Source organism: Cervus canadensis, chromosome 12, assembly GCF_019320065.1.
Source record: "Cervus canadensis isolate Bull #8, Minnesota chromosome 12, ASM1932006v1, whole genome shotgun sequence".
NCBI classification, from domain to species: domain Eukaryota; kingdom Metazoa; phylum Chordata; class Mammalia; order Artiodactyla; family Cervidae; genus Cervus; species Cervus canadensis.
Genome location: NC_057397.1, coordinates 65658728 through 65681926, shown reverse-complemented (window position 1 = coordinate 65681926; position 23199 = coordinate 65658728). Strand labels below are relative to the sequence as shown.

General features: G+C 39.6%; 1 protein-coding gene across 4 annotated transcripts in view; it reads left to right on the top strand.

Moving 5' to 3' along the window:
• Positions 1-696: 696 nt before the first annotated feature.
• Positions 697-23199, top strand: part of NDUFAF6 (NADH:ubiquinone oxidoreductase complex assembly factor 6) — a 35762-nt gene continuing 13259 nt past the window's right edge. The window contains exons 1-4 of one of the 4 annotated variants that reach the window (XM_043483644.1): positions 697-927; positions 7219-7318; positions 17150-17272; positions 21358-21414. In XM_043483644.1, the coding sequence (XP_043339579.1) occupies positions 731-927; positions 7219-7318; positions 17150-17272; positions 21358-21414 (477 nt within the window). In that variant the 5' untranslated portion in view covers positions 697-730. Of the gene's footprint in view, positions 953-7218; positions 7323-17149; positions 17273-21357; positions 21415-23199 lie in introns of all 4 variants that reach the window. The other 3 variants (XM_043483647.1, XM_043483646.1, XM_043483645.1) reach the window with 3 other exon arrangements.

Below are 23199 nucleotides of genomic sequence, written 5' to 3'. Positions count from 1 at the left end.
AAGCTGCAATACTTTGGCCACCTGATGTGAAGAGAGGACTCATTAGAAAAGACCCTGATGCTGGGAAAGAATTAGGGCAGGAGGAGAAGGGGACGACAGAGGATGAGATGGTTGGATGGCATCACCGACTCGATGGACATGAGTCTGAACAAGCTCTGGGGAGACGGTGATGGGCAGGGAGGCCTGGCGTGCTACAGTCCACCGGGTCGCAAAGAGTCGGACACGACTGAGCGACTGAACTGAACTGAAGAGGGTGGTGGCAGCAGGAAACTTCTGGTCAAACCTGGAGGTAGGAAGTGTTATTTGGATCCAGATGTAAGCAGCTTGGACCAGGTCTTGGGTTCTGGCAACTAGACCCAACCGTAATATTTGACCGGCCTGAGGTTAAGAGGGCCTAAGGAGGCTCACATGCCATGTGAATAATTGTTTAAAAGTTATAAATCAAGCTAGTAAACTGTCAAATTATTCTCCATTCTCCTATCTCGATAAACACACCTTCAGGAGGGCCTGGAAGGGAAGGGGAGAGCCTGGGCGGAATCCCTGGAACTCAGGCGGGGCTTTTCCTGAGGAGCGCGGCGGCGGACCACAGCGACACCTGGCTCCTCTCTGAGCGGCGGCCGGAGGTCGCCTTCCTGCCCCCGCGCACTGCGCGACTAGACCTGCCGGGGGCGTGGCCGAGCGTAGCCGCGCGCCGAGAGCGCGGGGTCGAAGGGCACGCGGCGTCTGTGTCATGGCGGCCTCCACGTTGGGCTCGGCGTGGGGACCTCTGCGGCTAGGCGTCCCCGGCCTGTGTTGCCGCCGACCACTCCGGGGCCTGTGGGCGCGCGCATGGCGGCTTTCGGAGCCCGTGGCGTCCGGGCGGAGCGTGGCCGCGGCTAGTGGACTTGGCGCCTCGGGTACTGACCGCTACTGCTTGGAGCTGCTGCGGTGAGAGAGCCCGGCCTATCCCGAGGTCAGGGAGCAAGGCCGGAAGGAACCCTCGTGGGCGCGGCGGGCCTCGGGGCCGTCCTGACCCTTGGCGTTACAACGCATGTGCCCTGGGGTCAGCCCCGGGTGTGGGGTGGGAGTGAAGCCACAGGAGCCTTCACATCGGTCCCAAAATTGTGGCAAAATTCCTTCGTTTGTCATATTGCTTGAGCCTTATCTTTAAAGTTTTTACATGAATAGCTTTTTTAAAATGTGAAAGATGACTAGTAATTAATTTTAAGTAAGCAGTGGCTAACTTTGAGTTCTTCCTGTGTGTCAGTCAGGCATTATGCAAAGTATTAGTTTACAAGTAATCAATCTTCGCTACAAGTATAACGGACAGTTGTACACTCCAAGTTTTCTGAATTAAAGCATTTAGAACAGTGTCTGGTACAAAGCAGGGGCACAGTGACTATAAACTGTATTATCTTATCTAGCAGATATGGAAACAAAGATTTAGAGAGAATTCAGGGAATTTACCCGAGTTCAGTGGAATCTAAGCCTCATAAAGTCAGAAGCTTAATGACGATTTTGTTTAGGTAACACGTGAAGGGCCTAGCACAGAGGAGTGAATTGGACAAATCAGGTTACCTGATAGATCTCGGCAGGGGCCTGTCTTGGATTCCCGGTCTGACTTCAGGGATGAATGGTTTAAAATGCACCGCGCCCCCTCCCCGACTCTGCTGCCTTTGATTAATAAAGAGTGGCGGAAAATCTCAAAATATATGATCTCAAGGGCTTCTGAGAAGTGCTAGAGTAGTTAACCACCCTGGATTTGATTGGGCTAGTAAGTCCAATTTTAAAAAATTCCATTGTAGCAAAATGTAGTATAATGACAGAATTCCCATGCATTTCAGTGTTTTGTTTTTAATTGCTTTTAAAAATAGTGTACCTATCCCGCCTTGTTTACTTGTTGATTACTTTTGGAGAAACAAGGTAGCATTAGTGGAAATCAGGGCATTAAAAACTGTAAAAGCCAAAAAAGTTATATTCATTTTTATATAGTTTAAAATGACCACTTTTTGATAATAAACAGTTTAGATTATCAAGATGTATGGTTACCATCCATATTCACTTGTTCAGTGCAGTTTTTCTTTGACACCAGTAGTGTCCTCTAACTTTCCTATCCAGGGTTGAATCACTCTTACAGATTTCTTTTTCTTTTTCTTTTTTTTTTTTTTTTACAGATTTCTTATATATTCTTTTAGTAATAGTCTGTGGATATCACATAACAGCTTTTCTCAAATACATATTTACAAATGGGGAGACACTTAATCTGTCCATGTTGGTAATTAAGGGGAATGGAGGCTGTTGACTAGTGATTTATTGAAAAGCAGGCAGACCTTATCTGAGTTTATTAATGCTAGTTGTGTCACTTGGGAAAGTTAATTACTTTAAGATTCACCTATTTCCTCATTTGTAGGTTTCTACTTCCACTTTATAAGGTGGTTGTGAGGGTTAAATTACATGATGTGTATAAAAATTCAGGCACATAATGACACTTGAACAGAGGATTAGAAATTTAAAACAAAATGAAGCTTGAACAGAAGATGAGAACTTTTAGCTTCTAATTGTCCATTAATCTTTGCAAAATTTTGACTCTGAAATTGTGTGTGCAGGATTGTTTTGGACATGTGTCTTATGCAAAGCTTCCAAATATCAGAAAAGATGCCGTATAACTTCAGGTTAGCCTGCAGGGGTTCTTTTAGGAATCAAGGTTCGTGGGAAAATCTCAAACCCAATTTATTATATGTAGGTTTCTTGGGATCTGGTTTTGAGAAACAGTTCCTTGGGCCTTATGAGTGTGGCAAGTCAGTTCAGTTGTGTCCAACTCTTTTGTGACCCTTTGGACTGTAGCCTGCCAGGCTCCTCTGATGGTGGGATTCTCCAGGCAAGAATACTGGTGTCGGTTGCCATGCCCTCCTCCAGGGGATCTTCCCGACTCAGGGATGGAACCTGCGTCTTTTGTCTTCCTTGGTAGCCGTGTTCTTTACCACTAGCGCCACCTGGGAATCCCCTGCTACTGCTACTGCTAAGTCACTTCAGTCGTGTCCAACTCTGTGTGACCCCACCCCTGGGATTCTCCAGGCAAGAACACTGGAGTGGGTTGCCATTTCCTTCTCCAATGCATAAAAGTGAAAAGTAAAAGTGAAGTCGCTGGGGATTAATGCTCTAATAAGGAGATGAGGTGCTACTGGTGATCTGGAAGTGCTGCAGCCTCACTGAGGAACCACTTCTAACTTTGTGCTTCGGCGGCACAGGTCATTGGAATTAGCGGCGCAGTCTTAGCACTAGTTATGCTTATTTCTCACGTGTCTGTCTCTCCCTGCTAGACTGAAGTCTATACCGTCTTCAGTGTCTGGCACAGTGCTTGGCACGTTGTAGGCACTGAATGAATGTTTGAATGAATAAATGAAAAGTTATTGACCCTTTGCTGTATAAAGCTATCACAGTACAGGATTTCTCACTGTCGTTACAGCTCTGAGGTAACTGGACCTTGGTTAGCCACTTACAGGATATCCTTGTACACTGGTAATCTCTGTTTATAACAATGATCCTGATCGGTGCAGAAATGGGTCAATAGTATATTCTGTTTAATGTGAAGAAGTGGGTAATATTGTTTAGAAAAATTTCCAACCAAAATACTTTTTAAAAAGTTATTAACAGGGCAAATTCTTAGCTGTGTAGACTATCTTTATTTCCCAAAGACTGTTACAGTTCTGTTATGTCATTGTTTTATTTTTCATTTTCCTGTAAGTAGCTTGAAAATACTTCACATATTGGTTATTTTTTAGGAGATATGAAACAGGTAGGTTATCGAGCCTCATTTTATAAGTTAGGAAGTAGACATGACTGATATAATTTCTGTCAATAACCAGTTGAATGATGGAAATTAAGATTGTATTTTTGATTCCTATTCAGTTTTTCTCACTGTTCCATATTAACTTTAAGGTGTTTTAAAAACTTTTGACGTGTACAGACTTTTTATAATAAAATTTCAAAATATTTTCATCTTTATATAATAAAAGTGTAAGCTATAAAGCTCTTTTGCCCGAACCCTCCATATTATAGCTGAAACTGCAACTGGTGAGATTTTTTAGTAGAGCTGTCTTGTGATAGCTAGGTTCTGCTGTTCATGACCTCTCTCTTTAGTCTTTGTGGAAGTTGGGCGGGGATTGTGAAGTTTAAGTTCTCTGCTAGCCACACATGCTGTGTGGAATAAACTCCGTGGAATGACGTTGGACCCATTTAATATTGAGTATTGCTTTTATAGGAAATACTGTTACAGTAAGGTTCCAGCGTATTACAATGAAAGTAGCTTTGTCAGTAGGCAGTCTAGTAAGTACTTTATACCTACATCGTCCTAGAATGAATATACTAAGGTCTATATTTTTTTAACTTTACAGTTTAAAGTAATTTCAAATTCACATAAAAATTACAGAAATAGCACACAGAGCCCCAGTACGCTCATCATGGCGATTTCCTCCTTGTGGACGTTCTGAACCGCTTGAGAGTAAGATGTAGATGACCCATTACCTCCCTTATTATTTACTGGTGTGTATTTCTTAGTGCACAAGGATTCTCCCCCATATTATCATAGTACAGCCATCAAAATCAACATATTAAAATTGATCCAATATTGCCATCTAATCCAGACTCTGTTCAACTTTTGCTAGTTATTCTGTTATGTCTTTCATGCATCCAGGATTATGTGCTACATTTAGTTGTCAAATGTCTTTAGTCTTCTCCAATCTGGGACAGCTTCTCATCTTTCATGAACTTGATTTTTTTAATAAGAGAATTAGCCAGGTTCTCTCAGTTTGGGTTTATACAATTTTTGCAAGTATATTACAGAACTCACGCTGTGGTTTTCTCAGTATCCTATCAGGAAGCACAGTATGTTGATTTATCCTATTACTGTGGGCTGAACTTTCTGTTCCTTGGTTGAGAGGGTGTCTTTCAAGGTTTCTGTCTTTTAAATTTAATTAATAAAAAGTTAGTAAATAATATTTATTTGGTGAGGAGATACTTTAATACTATGTAAATATCCTTTTCCTGTCAAACTTTCACTTGTTTAACATTTTCAGACACTGATACTTGCCTGAATCAGTGTTTACCTTGATATTCAGTTCAGTTCAGTCGCTCAGTTGTGTCCGACTCTTTGCGACCCCATGAATCGCAGCACGCCAGGCCTCCCTGTCTATCACAAACTCCCAGAGTTTACTCAAACCCATGTCCATCGAGTCAGTGATGCCATTCGGCCATCTCATCCTCTGTCGTCCCCTTCTCCTCCTGCCCTCAATCCCTCCCAGCATCAGGGTCTTTTCCAATGAGTCAACTCTTCGCATGAGGTGGCCAAAGTATTGGAGTTTCAGCTTCAGAATCAGTCCTTCCAGTGAACACCCAGGACTGATCTCCTTTAGGATGGACTGGTTGGATCTCCTCGCAGTCCAAGGGACTCTCAAGAGTCTTTTCCAACAACACAGTTCAAAAGCATCAATTCTTCGGCGCTCAGCTTTCTTTATAGTCCAACTCTCACATCCATACATGACCACTGGAAGAACCATAGCCTTGACTAGACAGACCTTTGTTGGCAAAGTAATGTCTTTGCTTTTTAATATGCTGTCTAGGTTGGTCATAACTTTCCTTTCAAGGAGTAAGCGTCTTTTAATTTAATGGCTGCAATCACCATCTGCAGTGATTTTGGAGCTCAGAAAAATAAAGTCTGACACTGTTTCCACTGTTTCCCCATCTATTTCCCATAAAATGATGGAACCAGGTGCCGTGATCTTAGTTTTCTGAATGTTGAGCTTTAAGCCAACTTTTTCAGTCTCCTCTTTCACTTTCATCAAGAGACTCTTTAGTTCTTCTTTGCTTTCTGCCATAAGAGTGGTGTCATCTGCATACCTGAGGTTATTGATATTTCTCCCAGCAATCTTGATCCCAGCTTGTGCATCTTCCAGCCCAGCGTTTCTCATGATGTACTCTGTATATAAGTTAAATAAGCAGGGTGACAGTATACAGTCTTGACGTACTCCTTTTCCTATTTGGAACCAGTCTATTGTTCCATGTCCAGTTCTAACTGTTGCTTCCTGACCTGCATATAGGTTTCTCAAGAGGCAGGTCAGGTGGTCTGGTATGCCCATCTCTTTCAGAATTTTCCACAGTTTATTGTGATCCACACAGTCAAAGTTTTGGCACAGTCAATAAAGCAGAAATGTATGTTTTCCTGGAACTCTCTTGCTTTTTCCATGACCCAGCGGATGTTGGCAATTTGATCTCTGGTTCCTCTGCCTTTTCTAAAACCATCTTGAACATCTGTAAGTTCATGGTTCACATATTGCTGAAGCCTGGCTTAGAGAATTTTGAGCATTACTTTACTATTAAGAGCTATCAAATGGTGATTTTAAAAAATCCAGTCATGTCTTCTAGATCAGTTGACAGGTACTGGTTGTCAAGTTTTTCCTTCTCTGTGTTTGTTTACTCATTCACATATGTTGGTCTGGGCTCATGGGGTCCTGTTGCAATCTTTACTCTCATTGTTTTTTTGATGCTCAAATTGTGCCCCACTTGGCCAAGGAGAACTTGATCAAGCCCGTTTCTTTGGCCTCTGACAGGTCCCTCCATTCTCTGAATGTTTGCTTACTTTCTATTGAGAAGATGTTTCAGGCTTATCTTGTATTCTCTGTGCACCAGTCCTGGAGTCAGTCATTGCTTCAGGGAGCCTGAGTTTCTTTCAGTGGAGAGATCGAGGTCCAGGTGTCAGTTATGGGGTGGAAGGGCAAACGTCATTGTTTATAGGCTTTCTCAACAGGCGCTGTAGGCAACCACGAGTGGTGTGTGTGCACACACATGGGCACACCCTCCCCCACGGCGCCCGCAGTGTTCTCTGTCTTTATGTCTTCCCTATATGTAAATATGTCTGTGTATTCATACCAGGACTTACTGGAACTGTTTTCTAGATTTCTATATCTGTAGCTCATTTGAACTCTTATTACTAAAACCAAAGTGATTCTGAAATAGTTAAAATTATATATATGTCAAAATAAATTAATAGAGATTGATTATTGTAATTGCTCTGGAATTGGAGGCAGATACATTTTTTTTTGTAATTGCAGAGAAACAGATATAAAATATAGGAAACTTAAGGCCCCTTTTGAATTGAAGCCTTGTTTCCTGTTCATTTTGGTCAGTATTTTTTGTGTGCAACTCAGTGAAAAGTAATTACCTTTTTCTGCTTATTTGTTACAGGAAACGAGATTATGAAGGCTATTTATGTTCGCTGTTACTCCCTGCCGAATCCAGAAGCTCTGCTTTTGCACTGAGAGCCTTCAATGTGGAACTGGCTCAGGCTGGTATTAAAATACCTTATAAATTATTTGCAAAAATTGTGATATAACACCTTTAATGCTGAATGATAAAGAACCATAGTTGTAACTTATATGTTAGACATGCTTAAGGTCTCTGCCGGGGATTTCTTTCTCCTGCTTAACAATTCAATTCCAAAAATAAAGGTAGCTAATGAACTTAATGTTTCTGGAAAGACCAGTCTGGAATTTCCTTTTCTAAGGATATTTTAAACTATGCAATTAACATTGTCGATTAATTGAATAGATTAATCGGAGTATTACTGCTTATTCTCTACAATATTTGCATAATTTGCATGTATATAGCAGTTCTTCAGAGCACTTTTTGAAATGAGTTTTAACTTTAAAGTTTTTAACTTTAAAGGAAATTGAAGTAATTATAGCAAACCCAAATCTTACATCATGCTAACTCTTGTCTAAAGAATAACGAAGGAAGTAGAGTGTCTTCCTTTTGTTATAATGGAAAGAATGTGTGCTGAGGTATAAGATAAATTGAAATGGAGAGGGTCATTGAGGGAGTTGAGATAGAATGGCCTTAATTTTCTCAGTAAATTAAATGGAGAGATCAGTTATTGAGAGTGAGGGAGCGTGGGAGTGTTGGGGTTCTTGAAGAGTGTGGCAAGTTTTGAAGCAGCTTCTCTGGTGAATGTGATAGGAGGTGAGCTCGGAACGAATAAAAGGATGTGAGTGTAGCACTGAGGCATGACGAAGCTTAGACTTGATGAATCTGCAGAGTAATTGAGTCCCGCTGTTTGTCCTCGATGTATTTCTAGAAGTCATGGTTCTGTATTTTTTCACTTTATCCTTTTTCAGGTGTAAACTATACTTCACCATCTTAAGTCAGTCACCACAGTTTAAAAATAAATAATCTCCATTGCTGTCTTCCATTGTAACTTTAAAATAATAAAAAATTCCTTTTTTAATAGATAAATCCTCCATATTTTCCCTAATTCTCTGTCATCTTATAAGAGTGTCTTGCTGCCTTTTTTTAAAAATTTCATTGAATTCAATTATGCAGGCATTTTCGCTCCTGCCTGCCGCTCCAGGCAGTGTGGCCCTGGTTGCCCCTTGACCCCGTGGCCCCTTCACAAGACTTCCGTCTCCCAGCAGCTGTCTGTCTTACTGTTTGTTTTTGCACACACATCTTGTTCATTCATTCTTCATTCAATAGGTATTGTCCAAAATATGCTAGGCACTATTTTAAGTACTGGGTTATATAGCACTGAGTAAAACATGCAAAGTCCTTGCACTCAAGGAGCAAATAAATTCTGTATAGAAGAGTTAAGGAGGTTAGGGAAGGTTTGGTGTACCAGGGGTTTCTGTAAGAAAATACCTCACTGAGAATGTGGCATTTGAGCAAAGATTTGAAGGCAGCAAAGAAGTGAAAAATACGTGGCTACATAGTATTTCAGACAAAAGGAGCAGCAAATACAAAGGTCCTGAGATATGTGTGCCTGAAATAATCAAAGAAAAGAAGGCCAGTGTGACACAGCAGAGAGGGAGGGATGGTGTGGGAGATTAGGTTAGAGGCATCTGGGCCAGAAAGGTAAGGTCTTGGAGACCACTGCAATCACTTTGGCATTTACTCTGAGTGAGATGGAAAACCGTTGGAGGATTCTGAGCAAAGAGACCATCTCTTGGTCATGTTTTAAAAGGATTACCCTTTAAATTTTTTTTTTAGTAAAATACAGTTGGTTTATAATATTATATTAGTTTCAAGTGTTCAACATAGTGATTTGATATTTTTATAGGTCATATTCCATTTAACATTATTATAGAGTATTGGTTATCTTCCCTGTGCTGTATAGTATATCCTTGTATCTTACTTATTTTATACATCCTAGTTTGTAGTTCTTACTCCCCTATCGCTATCTTGCCCCTCCCCTCATCCCTCTCCCCACTAGTAGCCACTACTTTGTTCTCTATATATGTGAGTCTGATTCTCTCCTTTTCTTGCTGTTATGTTTATTCATTTGTGTTAACTTTTAGATTCTACATGTAAGTGATAACATACAGTATTTGCCTTTCTCTAATTATTTCACTAAGCATCATATCCTATGGGCCTTTCTTACTGCAAATGGCAAAATTTTATTATTTTTTTATGGCTGAGTAATACTTCATCGTGTGTGTGCGTGTGTGTGTGTGCGTGTGTGTGTGTATGTAAACCGTATCTTCTCTGTCCATTTATCTGTTGATCGTCACTTAGGTTGCTTCCACATCTTGACTATTGTAAATGATGCTGCTATGAACACTGGGGTGCATATATCTTTTCAAATTAGTGGTTTTGATTTATTTGGATTTATTATATTGGTGCAAAAGTAATTGCAGTTTTGCATTGTTGAACTTTGTTCTTTGTTACTGGAATACATTCTTAAGTGTGGTTATGTTATACATCATTTTAATGCACATTTATCACTTTTTTTTGCTAATTATTACTTGCTATTTATTTTATATTTATTTCAGACTAGGGAAATGATGTTAGACAAAAAGCAAATTCGAGCAGTTTCCTTATTCAAGTTCAAAGTGGGTTGTAAAGCAGCAGAGACAATTCGCAGCATCAGCAATGCATTTGCCCCGAACTGATAACATACAGTGTAGTGGTGGTTCAAGAACCTTGCAGAGGAGACAGGAACCTTGCAGATGAGGAGCACCATGTCAGCTTCTTCAGCCAACAGAATTTGACAGCTACCAACTGAGAGGATCACCAAAGCTGATCCTCTTAAAACTATAGGAGAAATTGCTGAACAATTCAACATCAACTGTTCTATGGTTGTTTGGCATTTGAAGCAAATTGGAAAGGTGAAAAAGTTTAAGTGGGTGCCACATGAGCTGACTTCAAATCCAAAAATTGTCTTTTTGAAGTTTCCTCTTATTCTGTACAACAGACCATTTCTCGATTTGATTGTGACCTGAGATAAAAAGTGGATTTTGTATGACAGCTGGTGACACCCGGCTCAGTGGTGCACCATCAGTGCACTGCGACTGTCTTGTCTCCACATTCATGCCAGTATTTCTTAATTTGTGGTCTTTTTGATGATAACCATTCTGACAGATGTGAGGTGATATCTACCTGGTGCTTAGGGATGGTTCAGCACCTTTTCATGGACCTCTTGGCCGTCTGTATCTCTTCTTTGGTAAAGTGTCTATTTAGGTCTTTTGTTTGTTCTTTGATATCGAGTTGTATGAACTGCTTTTGAATTTTGGATGTTAACCCCTCAAAGGATTATTATTTGCAAATATTTTCTCCCATTCAGTAGGTAGTGCAAATGTAATTATTGATAGGTGTGGACTTACTGGACTTACTTCCATTTTATTACTTGTTTGCCAGTTGTTTTTGCAGTTTTTCTCTTTTCATTTCTTCTTCATTTATTTCTTCCATTGTGGTCGTATGATCTTCTTTTGTACTGTGCTTGGGTTGCTATCTTACTGGTTTTTGTGTATCTATTGTAGGTTTTTGTGTATCTGTTGTAGGTTTTTGATTTGTGGTTACCATGGGGTTGTGTATGTTGACCAGTGATTGTATCTACTTGACTTAAACTGATAGTCTTTTAAGTTCAAACATATTCTAAAAGATCTACATTTTTTACTTCCATCCCTCATATTTTTATGTTTTTGTTGTCATACTTTTCATCTTCATGGCTGTCTCTTTACTGTTTATTGTAGTTATGGTTGCTTTTACAAATTTTTTTTTAATCTTTGTATTAGCTCATTTAAAAAGATTGATCCACAGCCTTTACTGTAAGATTTGTCTTTACTAGTGGGATTTTTTTTTTTCCCTCTCTGAATTCTTGCTTCTTACAATCTTGTTTTCCACTTGAAAAAGACCCTTTAATACTTCTTGTAAGGTTGCTTTAGTACTGGTAAACTTAGTTTTTGCTTGTCTAAGAAGTTCTTTATCTCCTTCAGTTTTGAAAGATAACATTTCTGGGTAGAGTATCCTAGGTTGTAGGTTTTTTCCTTTCAGCTGTTTAAATATATCATGCCACTCCCTTCTGGCTTTCATAGTTTCTGCAGAAAACATCAGCTGATAGATAGCCTTACAGGAATTCCCTTGTGCTTGACTCTGTTTTTCTCTTGCTGCCTATAATTTCTCTTTAACTTTTGCCATTTTAATTACGATGTGTTTTGGTATGGGTCTCATTGGGTTCATCTTGTTTGGGACTCTGTGCTTCCTGTAGAAATCTGTTTCCTTCTTCAACTTCAAGAAGTTTTCAGCCATAATTTTATCAAATACATTTTCTACTGTTTTCTCACCCTCTTCTCCTGGGATCCTTATAAGCTGAATTCTAATACACTTGATGTTGTCTCAGAGGTCCCTTAAATTATGCTCCTTTTTAAAAATTGGTTTTTCTTTTTGCTATTCTGATGGGTAATTTCCATTTTTTCCCCCCAGGTCACTTATGTGTTCTTATCTATCAGCTAGTCTGCTATTCATGCCTTCTAGTGCACTTTTCATTAATGGTATTCTTCAGCTATGACTGGTTCTTTTTAATAGTTTCTGGTTCCTTGTTTAAATTCTTAGTGTGTTCATGGACTCTTTGCAAACTTAGTTAGCATTCTTTTTACTGTTACTGTGAAACTGTTTGGGGTAAATTATTTATCTCTGTATCACCAGGGTTTTTTCTCAGTTTTTTTCCCTTATTCTTTCACTTGAAACATATTCCTTTGTCTTTTAATTTTGTATAACTTTGTCTGTATGAAATTAGGTGAAATGGTTACCTGTCCCAATCTTGAAGGGGTATCCTTTTGTGGGGCTGTCCCTACGCAGTCTGTGTGTGCCCAATTATTTTGGTGGGAGAGCTGGATCTGAAGTGAGCGTAGGTCACATCTTCTCTTGGGGTGTGCTGGCAGCTACCACCGTGGTGGGAGGTAGGGCTAAAGATGAAGGGGCTTAGCCAAGCCAGGTGTGAGCTGGGGCTTTTCCTGGGCTCCTCCTTTGGCGGTCATCCCCTTGTCTGGGTGCGATCAGAGCTCCGGGTCCTAGACACAAGCTCTAAGGATTGGTCTGAGCTGGCTCCCTTCCCTCTAAGTGTGTTTACTGCTCTCCCAGTGGAGAGCCGGAGGGCCTGGAGCAGGCAGCTGGGTGGGCTGGGGTGCATGCTGGAACAGTCCTGGAAGCCAAACAGAAGCCGAGCAGTTTTCAGCCTGCAGCATGGCGTGCGTGCTGGCTCGGGTCCAGGCTGGCTTCCTTTTCTCTCAGTGATAGCCTTTGCCTTAGTGGAGGGCAGTGCTGGATAAGGGGCTGGAGCAGGCAGCTGGTCAGAGCTCAGGCACTTTTCTGCCTGCAGCCTTGATGCAAATCCTGGGAGTAAATAAGCTTGTGCAGAGTCTTGGTTTCTTACAGCCCTCCAGTAAGTCCCACTGGTTTTCACACCAACTAAGAGTAATTGTCTTCCCAGGGTGGATCCCTGAACCTGTGTATGATATTCCTCTCGTCTTCTGTGTCCCCTGCTAAGAACGCAGGTCCCAGCCTCATCGATTTTCCTCCCTCCCTGCCCAACTCCATGTGCATTTTTCTTTATAGCCTTGGTTGCAGAAGAGCCTGTTTTTTGTTTTTTTTTTTTAACCAGTTTCCAGGTTGTTTTCAGCGATGTAGATGTATATTTGATGTGTTCATTGGGGGAGAAGTGAGCTCAGTGTCCTCCTGAAATGATTAGTCTTTTTTTTTTTTTTTCCCCAGAGACTGTAAAACATGTATTAAATTTCACATCCATGGTTGGGAAGCCATCCTCACAGAGGAAAGAATTCCAACCCTGTAACAATGGCAGTCTAATTCAACCATCCACTGAAGTCAGCGGAGGCTGGCGGCCGCCTCTGGACTGAGATTTTCTCCTCTTTGCTGGCGGGGGCCAGCTGGAACTGCAGGAGGACACTGATTAGTCTTTTAAAAAAGTTTTTTTAACTTATTTTTTCTTTTCCATTATGTTTTTCATAGGGTATTGAGTATGGTTCCCTGTGCTGTACTAGAGGACCTTGTTGTCTATCCATCCTATATATGATAGTTTGCATTTGCTAGTCCCAAATTCCCAATCCATCCTTCCCCCTTGGCAACCACAGGTCTCTTCTCTATGTGCGTCTGTTTCAGTTTTGTAGATAAGTTTATTTGTGTCGTATTTTAGATTCCACAAATAAGTGGTATCACATGGTATTTTCTTTGTTTTTCTGACTTACTTCACTTAATCTGATAATCTCTAGGTTTATCCATGTTGCTGCATATGTCATTGTTTCGTTCTTTTTTATGGCTGAGTAACATTCCATTGTATATATGTGCCCACATCTTTAAAGGATTACTCTTGATGCTGTATTTAGAATAGATCATATGCCATGGGATCTGAACACTGAAAGAGACCCACCCAGCACTAAGACCATTAAACAAATTTTTTTTATTTGGAAATACTTTCATGTGCACAAGAGTAAGAATAGTACAAGGAATACCAATGCGCCCTTTTGTTAATATTGGGCCCCTTTTGATTTATCAAGTTGTCCCCTTCTCTCTCTTCCTTCGTCTCTCCCTCTCTTTTTCTCTCTCTCTGTATATGCACACATATATATGCACACACATTCGTGCACTGTTTTTCTTTTTATGAATCATTTTACTGTAACTTACTAAACCATGGCCCTTTACTCATAAACTTGAGCTGTATTTCATTAGCACAAGAATATTCTCTTTCATAACAGTTACCAGTTTGAGTAAATTTGAGACAGATACACTAGTTTTATTTAATCTACCTTCTGGTTTCCAGTTCTGTCAAATGACTGAATGATGTTTTTTATGGCATCTTTAAACCCTTTTGTACAGGATCCAAACTAAGATCACATATTACATATAGCTTTCGTATCTCTTTTGCCTCCTTTTATCTGGAGCATTTCCATAGCTTTTCTTTGTCTTCTATTAAACATTGACATTTAAAAAACCATATTGTTCCTCTTAAAATTTTGAATATTTCTCATTTGGAGTTTATTTTTTGTCACAATTAAACATTTCTAGTCATACTTAACTGTCTTAATGGTGTATGTCCTTCTCAGGGAATCACAACGAGGCATGACACATTTGTATGCCTCTTACTGGTGATACCAATTTTGGTCGCTGGTCAAGGTGTTAATATTTTTTTCCTGTTGAATGTGACATTTTAAGACTGTGGTCCTCATCAAAATTTACCTCATATACGGCAAATAGGTACATGAAAATGTGCTCAGCATCACTTTGAGAGAAGTGCAAATCAGAACCACAGTGAGGTATCACCTCACACCTATTAGAATAGCTGTCATCAAAAAGACAGGAAATAACAAATGTTGAGGATGTGGAGGAAAGGGAACCCTCGTGCACTGTTGGTGGGAATGTAAGTTGCTGCAGACGCTGTGGAAAATGGTATGAGTTTCCTCAAAAGATTAGAACTACCACAAAATCTAGTCATTTCTGGGTATTTAGCCAAAGGAAATGAAAACACTAACTTGGAAAAATAGTTGCACCTCCTTGTTCATCCCAGCATTATTTACAATAGCCAAGACATGGAAGCCACCTGTGTCCATTTGTGGATGACTGGATAAAGGCGTGGTTTCTCGGGACCTCCCTGGTGTACAGTGGATAAGAATCTGCTGCCAGTGCAGGGGACACAGGTTCCCCTGGCCCAGGCAGATTCTACATGCCACAGGCAACTGAAGCCTGTGCGCCACGGCTGTTGAGCCCACGAGCTGCAGCTCCTGAAGCCTGAGCGCCCTAGAGCCTGCCACGGCCACCCGAGGCCACTTGCTGCGTCCACTGAAACCCGTGCGCCCCGGAGCCTGTGCTCCACCACGGAGGCCGCCGCAGTGAGAAGCCTGTGCGCCGCACCGGAGTCAGCCCGGCTCACGCAACTCGGGCACGCCCGGAGGAAGCAGTGAAGACCCGCTGCAGCCGAAAATATAAATGAGTAAATATATTTTTTAAAAAAGATGAGGTATATCTCCCCAATGAGTTATTACTTACCATAAAGAAGAAGGAAATCTTGGCATTTGTGACAACACAGGCAGACCTTGAGGGCTTCATGCTAAGTGAAATGAGTTTGACAAAGACAAATACCATATGATCTCACTTACATGTGGAATCTAAAGCAAAAGCAAAACAAACAATTCCCAAGCTCATAGGTAAAGAGAACAGATTGGTGGTCTCCAGAGGCAGGGGTAGGAGGTGGGTGAAATGAGTGATGGTGGTTAAAAGGTGGAAACTTGCATTGTAAGTAAATAAGGCGTGGGCATGAAATGCACAGCTAGTGCTGCTACTGTGCATGTGAAAGTTGCTAACAGAGCAGATCTTAAAAGCTCTCGACATACACAGACTTCTAATTTTGTGTGGTGATAGTAGATATTAATGACACCTGTGGTGATCTTTCACAATATATAGGTAGGTAGGTAGGTTTAGTCACTCAGTCATGTCCGACTCTTTGCGACCCCATGGACTGTAGCCCACCACTCTCATATCAAATCATATTGTATACTTAAAACTATGAAACTGTTAAGTGTCAATTATAGCTCAGTTAGAAATAAAAAATTTTCCTCCTAGATTTAGCATGCATTGATGATTCTTGCCAGAACTTAACAAGGCCATTCTTAATCAGTAGTAAGTTAGGGAAAGAATCTAACAGTCTTCTTTTAAAAAGTTACTTAGTGAATAAACAAATGAGTTTTTTTAAATGTACCACAGTAAAATTTGCTTTTTGTGGTGTATAGACCTATAGGTTTTGAAAACTGCTTAAAGTCATGTATGTAGCATCAGAGTTGTGATACAGAACAATTCCATCAACCTGAAAGATTCCCGGATGTGTCCCTTTGGAGTCAGCCCCTACCCTCGCCACAGTCTTCTCCATGTACCTGAGATAAGCTTCTACCTTTTTGAGCCACAGTTTCTGTACTTGTAGAATGAATGTGTTGGTAAGGACCCTGTGAGTTTGTTCTGATGATTGTGACCAGGTAACATCTGGTACAGTACTTGCACAGGGCCTGGAACTTGTAGACGTTTGATAAATAATATTTCCTCTCTGCTTCCTCTAAAAAACTTCTGGTTCTATTTCCTAGGTTTATCTTCAGACTTAAAAAATATTTGTGCTATCACTAACCAAGTGAGGATTGTTTTTCTTCGCTTCCACTTATTTTTTAAAACTTCATTGGAAAATTTCAATCATGTCTAGAATGAAGTATATCCATATACAGAGAGAGAAATATAATGAACCCTCATGTACCCCATCACCCACCTGCAGCTGTTACTTACTCATGGCCAATCTTGTTTTTCATCTTTACTCCTCAGCCACATCATCCCCACCTCCAGGTTATTTTGAAGTTATGTTTCAGATGAATTTTTCCATCTGCAGATATTTCAATTTGCATCTCTAAAAGAATTCACTTAAAAAAAATAACACTACTATTATTATACATTAAAAATTTAAAAATAATTCCTTAATATCATTAAACATCTGGTGTTCGGATTTTCCTAGTTGTGTCTCTCTTTAAATCCGGATTCAAATAGGTCTATATGTGACTCGTCGATCTTTCTTAAATTCCTTTTAAACAAAATGTCCCCCCTCCTTTGTTTTTCCTTATAACTTTTTTAGAAGAATTGCTCATATTTTTGAATGCAGACCTTGAGAATATTTTTGAATAATCACCAAGTAATCTGTAGCTTTTACTTAGGTAACTCATAATGGTGAAAATTTAACTGATATATAACTTCAAGGAAAAATTAAATGCAGAGAAGACTGAATTATATGATTTTGCAGTTATAAATAGTGATTTCTGAGACTCTGAGTAGTGCAGTTATTAATGTTTTTAAACCCTGTTTATAGATTAAGGACTCTGTCTCTGAGAAAACAATTGGACTGATGCGAATGCAGTTTTGGAAGAAAACTGTGGATGATATATATGGTGACAATCCACCACATCAGCCTGTGGCCATTGAACTATGGAAGGTAAAACAAAAATAGCTACTTTTCATTTGTATGAATGTTATTTAAGCATACTTTTTGTTACATACAAGTTGGATAGTGGCAATGGGGAATCTGTCCTGAAAATATTCTTGGGCTCATATAACGTTCAGATATATGTTAGTTTTGACAGAATTTAATATCATTAACAAATAATTTGCATACATCTTTAGTGTGTTTATTAAAAGAAGAAAGAGGAATTTGGTCTGTTTATGTTATAAATTATTTTCCACATGTTTGGTTGCAGAATTTAAACCCTACAAATTTTGAAACAATGACAGGTAAATTTTCTATTCTGTCTGCCAAGTAGCTCCTTATTCCAGTGCTTTAGTTCGTACTCTGGACTGTAGAAAATGATGATGCATTGATCTTTTGTGCTCTTATCATTCCTAAAGCTGCCTTGTCTGGTTTCATAGAATTGCCTCTTTGTTGATGAAGTTTAGGTATCTGAGAATGGAAGCCTATGGGCGAGGTTGTTATTTGTACACTAAGATGTATTTAGTAGTTAGTTTTACGTTAAAGCTGTATGGATTCCTCATTCACAGCTAGCCTTAACGCAGTTTAGAAATATGTTGAACTAGGAGCAGAGGACGGGGTTTAGGCTCCTTTCGTCCTTGATCTGTGTCCGCATTGTCGTATTGTGAGTGCCAGAAGACAGCGTCTGTCCCAGGAGCCTCTGACAGGCCTGACTGGTACACCCCTTCTCAGGTCTGTGCCCCAGCAGAGGCAGGCCCTGTTTCTGGGCCCCAGATTGACATCACAGAGCCTCAGTAATTGGAGGGCCAGGCCCCTCCACCAGGGGCTGGGAAGGAAAAGTGGATGGGAAACTCGTGAGTATCCGATCAGTTGTTTCCCTTTATTCATCCCACTTCAAGAACCTCATCCTGGCTGACTCAGTTTAGAGGAAAGTTTCTCCAAAGTCCAGAAACTGCTTATTTTATATGCAAACCTGACTTGCGTTAGAAGTTTATGCTAAGACTTGTATCGAAAATTCTGGCCTTTGTCAGGAAATAAGTTGAAAAATCAGAGATTTATTTAACATAAATTTATCTTGTCTTGGCTTCACTTAAATGCCAGAAGACATATCTGAATTACAGAATGTTTTACATGTATGCCAATTTGTCCAGTTTTAAAAGCTGCTTACATTTTGGTGATTAATGTTGGCCAGCTCTCTGATATGACAGGTATTGCAGATGAACGTGAGCATTTGAAGGAAGCAGGTAGTGTTCAGAGCGGTTGTCCTGATGACGTGTTTTTTGCTTCTCCGCGTTCTGCTGGAGCACACGCTTATTGCGCCACTGTCCCGTCAGACTTTCCATTGATTACTTAAAGAGCTTCGGGTTCTGTAGAAGGTTAAATCGGGGAACAGAAGGTCCATTCCTGCCGCACTGTTTCATTGCTGCTTTTAGAGCACAGAAGAGATGAATTCCTATAATTTCTAATAATTATAGCCATGATTTTTATTCCATCTGGCTTCTATTTCCAAAGTTTTGATACCTTTATTCAACAGGTTTTTAGCTTCTTATAAGTATGTGTTTTTTTATCTTGATCTCTGATTTCCTTCAGAATCAGACAGAACTCTGTTTTGTGGTCAAGGGACTGCAGCTGTTACAGCGTCAGTCTTGAGTAAATAGGAGTCTGACTTTTCAGTGGTTTAGTGTCTACTGAGTACTTTCATGTGCCAGGGATGGTGCTTGATGGTGTGGTTACGAAGATCAAACATCCCTGCCCTACTCAGACATGTGCAGAGCAAAAGGAGAGCGAGACTGAGGTGACTGAGGTATCCCAGGCTGGCTCTTGGAACTGGGGAGAGAGGCCCGTGGGAGTGCTGCTGGGTAGTTGTAGCAATGCTGAGAGCACTTCCAAAGCAACTCTTTGCCGCCCTCCTAGCCTCTGCTGCGCGCCTGTCGGGCAAAGTGGGCTCCGTTCTGCACACGTCATCCTTTGCCACATGGATGTGTATTGGTGGGCCTGCCAGCCTTTACATTAATATCAGTGACATCTTAGAGTCTCAGTTGAAGTGTAGGATATCCCGGAGACTTTATGTTTCACTACTAATATTTCTTGTGAAAATGTATTATACCTGGTGTTGACTTGGCAAAAAAGCAGTGTTTAAAAACTTATTTGGAAATAGCTTCAAAATTTCAGAAAGGTTACAAAATTAAAAATATTGTAAAGAACACTTCTAGGTCGTTTACCCAGATTTACCTGTTGTTAACATTTTATCCTATTTGTTAATTATTTGTATGTGCTCACTCACATGTGTGTGTGCTGGCATGATCTCTGTATATTTTCACACATAATTTTTTTAAATTATTTGAGTATAAGTTGCTTACATTATGTCTCTTTATCCCTCAATACTTTAGTATTTCCTAAGAATAGAGACATTGTCTTATTTAACCAGAATAGTTATTGACTTTAGTAAATTTAACTTTGAAATAACTTTCATCTGATTTTCCATTCATATTCCAATTTTGTCAGTTGACCTAATAATATAAATTAATGTATTTTTCCCCTCCAGTGTAGGATCCAGTCAGGTATTTTTTGTCATATCTCTTTAGCTTACTTTAAGCTGGAACATTTCCATAGCTTTTTTTTGCCTTCTATGACATTGACATTTTTGAAGTGTATAACATCTTTTGTTTTTTGTAGTAGAACATTGCTCATTTTGCATTTGTCTAATGTTTTCTCCTGCTTAGATGGTTCAGGTTGTGTGCTCTTGGCCAGAATACTGCATCGGCGATGTATTCTCGGAGCGTCACATCTGGAGACACATTCTGTCCATCTGTCCTTTCTTGGCATTGTTCATTTTCCTTAACATTCAAGATGTTGCCCGGTTTTCCCAATGTGTAATCTACTGTATAATTAGAATTTCCCTTGCAACTAATCAACTTTAAGACAATGCAAATATCCTGCTCCTTATCAGTTTCCTGTGAAACGTAACATGCACTGATGGTTCTTATCCAGTCTTTACTGTTATGATTACAGAGTGATAATGTCCCAACTCTAATGCTCTGTTCACATTTACCACTTGGCACGCTACTGTAAGCAAGTGCTCTCACGCTCCTGTTATTTATTTGTTTATTAATTATTGGTATAAACTCCTGAATTTCTTTTTTTCTTTTTCAGTACTTTATAACTCATTGCTTGCATGCATGCTCATTCGCTTAGTTGTGTCCAACTCTTTGAGACCCTATGGACTGTGGCCAACCAAGTTCCTCTGTCTGTAGAATTTCCCAGGCAAGAATACTGGATTGATTTGCCATTTCCTCTTCCAGGGGCTCTTCCCAACCCTGGGAATGAACCCACGTCTCATGTCTCCTACATTGGCAGGCAGATTATACCTCATTACTGTACTTAATTATTTGGTATTCAAATAGTCCCATATTTGGACAACGAGAGTCCCTTCAAACTGGCTCCTGTGTCCTAACATGCCTCCTATCTTTTTTTTTTTTCCACTTTCTATTTTCTGGCACAATAAAATGGTTTAGGATCCTCTTGAATCTCCCTTGTTCCAGCTCTGGAATCCCCTTTTTTAGGGTCTGTTTCCTTTGATGGAAATGGTATTAGAGACCAAAATCTGAGCACTAAGTGTGCTCTTTCTTAATGGAATGTCTTTACTTATAAGATAACATTGTACCCTGCAGATTGTTTTCTTTGGAGCTTTGTTACCCTTTTCTTTTTTATAAAGTGGTTATTTTCATTAAATAGGGTCTTCATTTTATGGGGGAAAAGTTTGTAATAAGCATAGAAGTTGAGGCATATCACGTAGAGAAGCTTGCTCTGCTTAATTCTTGTTTTTTTGTTTGTTTTGAAAGTGGATTCACTAATTACTAATAGTATAAGGAAAAGATTAGTGAAAAGGTTTTGGATATATTATCTTTACTTGGAAATGTTTTAAAATGTTTTCTAGAGACATTTTCTTTTTCCCTAGGTTTTTAACATAGCTGTCTGGTGAAGAGTTATTACAAACGTTCCCTGGCCTGGTTTTGTATTTGGTTTGTTTATGTTATTCAAGTCTACAGAAGTCATTTGTGGTACTTTCTAAAAACTTAAAACTTTTTTTTTAGGCTGTCAGAAGACATAATCTGACTAAAAGATGGCTTATGAAAATCATTGATGAGAGAGTAAGTTGCAATTGCTCATGTCTTGTTTTTTTTCCTCTTTTAACCCTTAGGCTAATTCTTCAGGGAAGAAATGTTTTAATATGCATATTATTTTGGAGGAAGGAGACTTTTAGAGAACTGTGCCATTTCATCTGTTCTCCATCACTGCATGCCACCTACCTCAGGCTCCTATCCCAGTACCTGGAGACAGACAGGCAAACGGGCATCCAGGCAGAGGCATGCATGTGCATATCATACTCTACTATTTTGGTGTTTTTTAAATAATAGAAAATTTTCAGACTTATATAAAAGTAGAGAGAATAGTGTAATATACTTTCACGTATCTGTCACCCAGCTTTAATATTTATAAACCCATGTCCAATGTTATTTCATTTATTTTCTACCAACTTCCCTCACTAAACCCTATTAGATTATTTTAAAGTAAACCCAAGACATGTTATCATTTGATCTGTAAATATACATGTAACTTGAAAAGATAAAAACTTGTATAAAACAGATAATCAACAAGAGCCTATTGTATAGCACAGGAAACTCGGTGTTCTGTAATAAACTGAATGGGAAAAGAATCTGAAGAATAGATGTAAGTATGTGTATGACTGAATCACTTTGTTTGCTGTGCGCCTGAAACTAACACAACATTGTAAATCAACTCCAATATAAAATAAAAATTGAAAAGAAAAAACTTGTATACAATATAACTACAATGTGATAATCAGACCTTAAAAAGTATGCATAATTCCTTAATATCATCAAAATGAGAATAGTTGTACATATATCGTTATATACATCCAGTGCTTGAAGCGCTGTCCAAATAGAATGAATAAAGAAAGTCTGATGGTTCTAGCAAATAGAATCTTACTAGAACTAAGTTCTAGTTCCAACCAGGCTTGCAGATTGCTTGATGACTGGGACTGATCTGTGTGTTCTTTCTGACACATTGTTGGCTGAGTGTCCTTGACCTAATATTTGTCATACACTGTTGTCATGAAAATGTAAGTTTATTTAGTTTATTTGGATACAATCTGTTAATAACCATAGGCTACAGTAGTAATAATATAAGCCAAAATGAGATAATGACTCGAGCCCACAGGCTGCAGCTACCAAGCCCACGTGTTGTCACTGCTGAAGCCCATGCGCCCTAGAGCCGGTGGGCCACAGCAAGAGAAGCCACCGCAGGGAGAAGCCCGCACTCCCTGCAACTAGAGAAAAGCCAGCACAGACACAAATAAATAAACAGAAATTAAAAAAAGCACACCACAATGAGATACTACTTCATACCCATTGGGATGGCACTAATAAAAAGAATGAACAATAGTTAGGTGTTGGTGAGGATATGGAGATACTGGGACCCTTCGGACAGTGCTGATGGAAATGTGAAATGGTGCAGCTGTTTGGAAAAACCGTTTGGCAGATTCTTCAGAAAGTTAAACATAGAGTTATCATAGACCTGGCAATTTCACTCCTAGGTTGATAAGAGAAATGAAAACATGTGTCCTTGCAAAACTTGTACACAAATGTTCATAGCAGCATTATTCATAATAGTCCAAAAGTGGGAATGACTCAGAGTCTATGAATGAGTGAATAAACATACGATGGAATATTATCTATGTTTTCTTCACTTAAAAGGGATGAGATACTAATAGATGTGCCAACATGGGCGAACCTTGAAAATACGCTAATTGAAAGAAGCCAGATACAAAATGCCACATATCGTATCACTGCCCTTTTATAAAATGTTTGCAGTATACAAATCCATGGAGACAGAAAGTGGATTAGTGGTTTGTG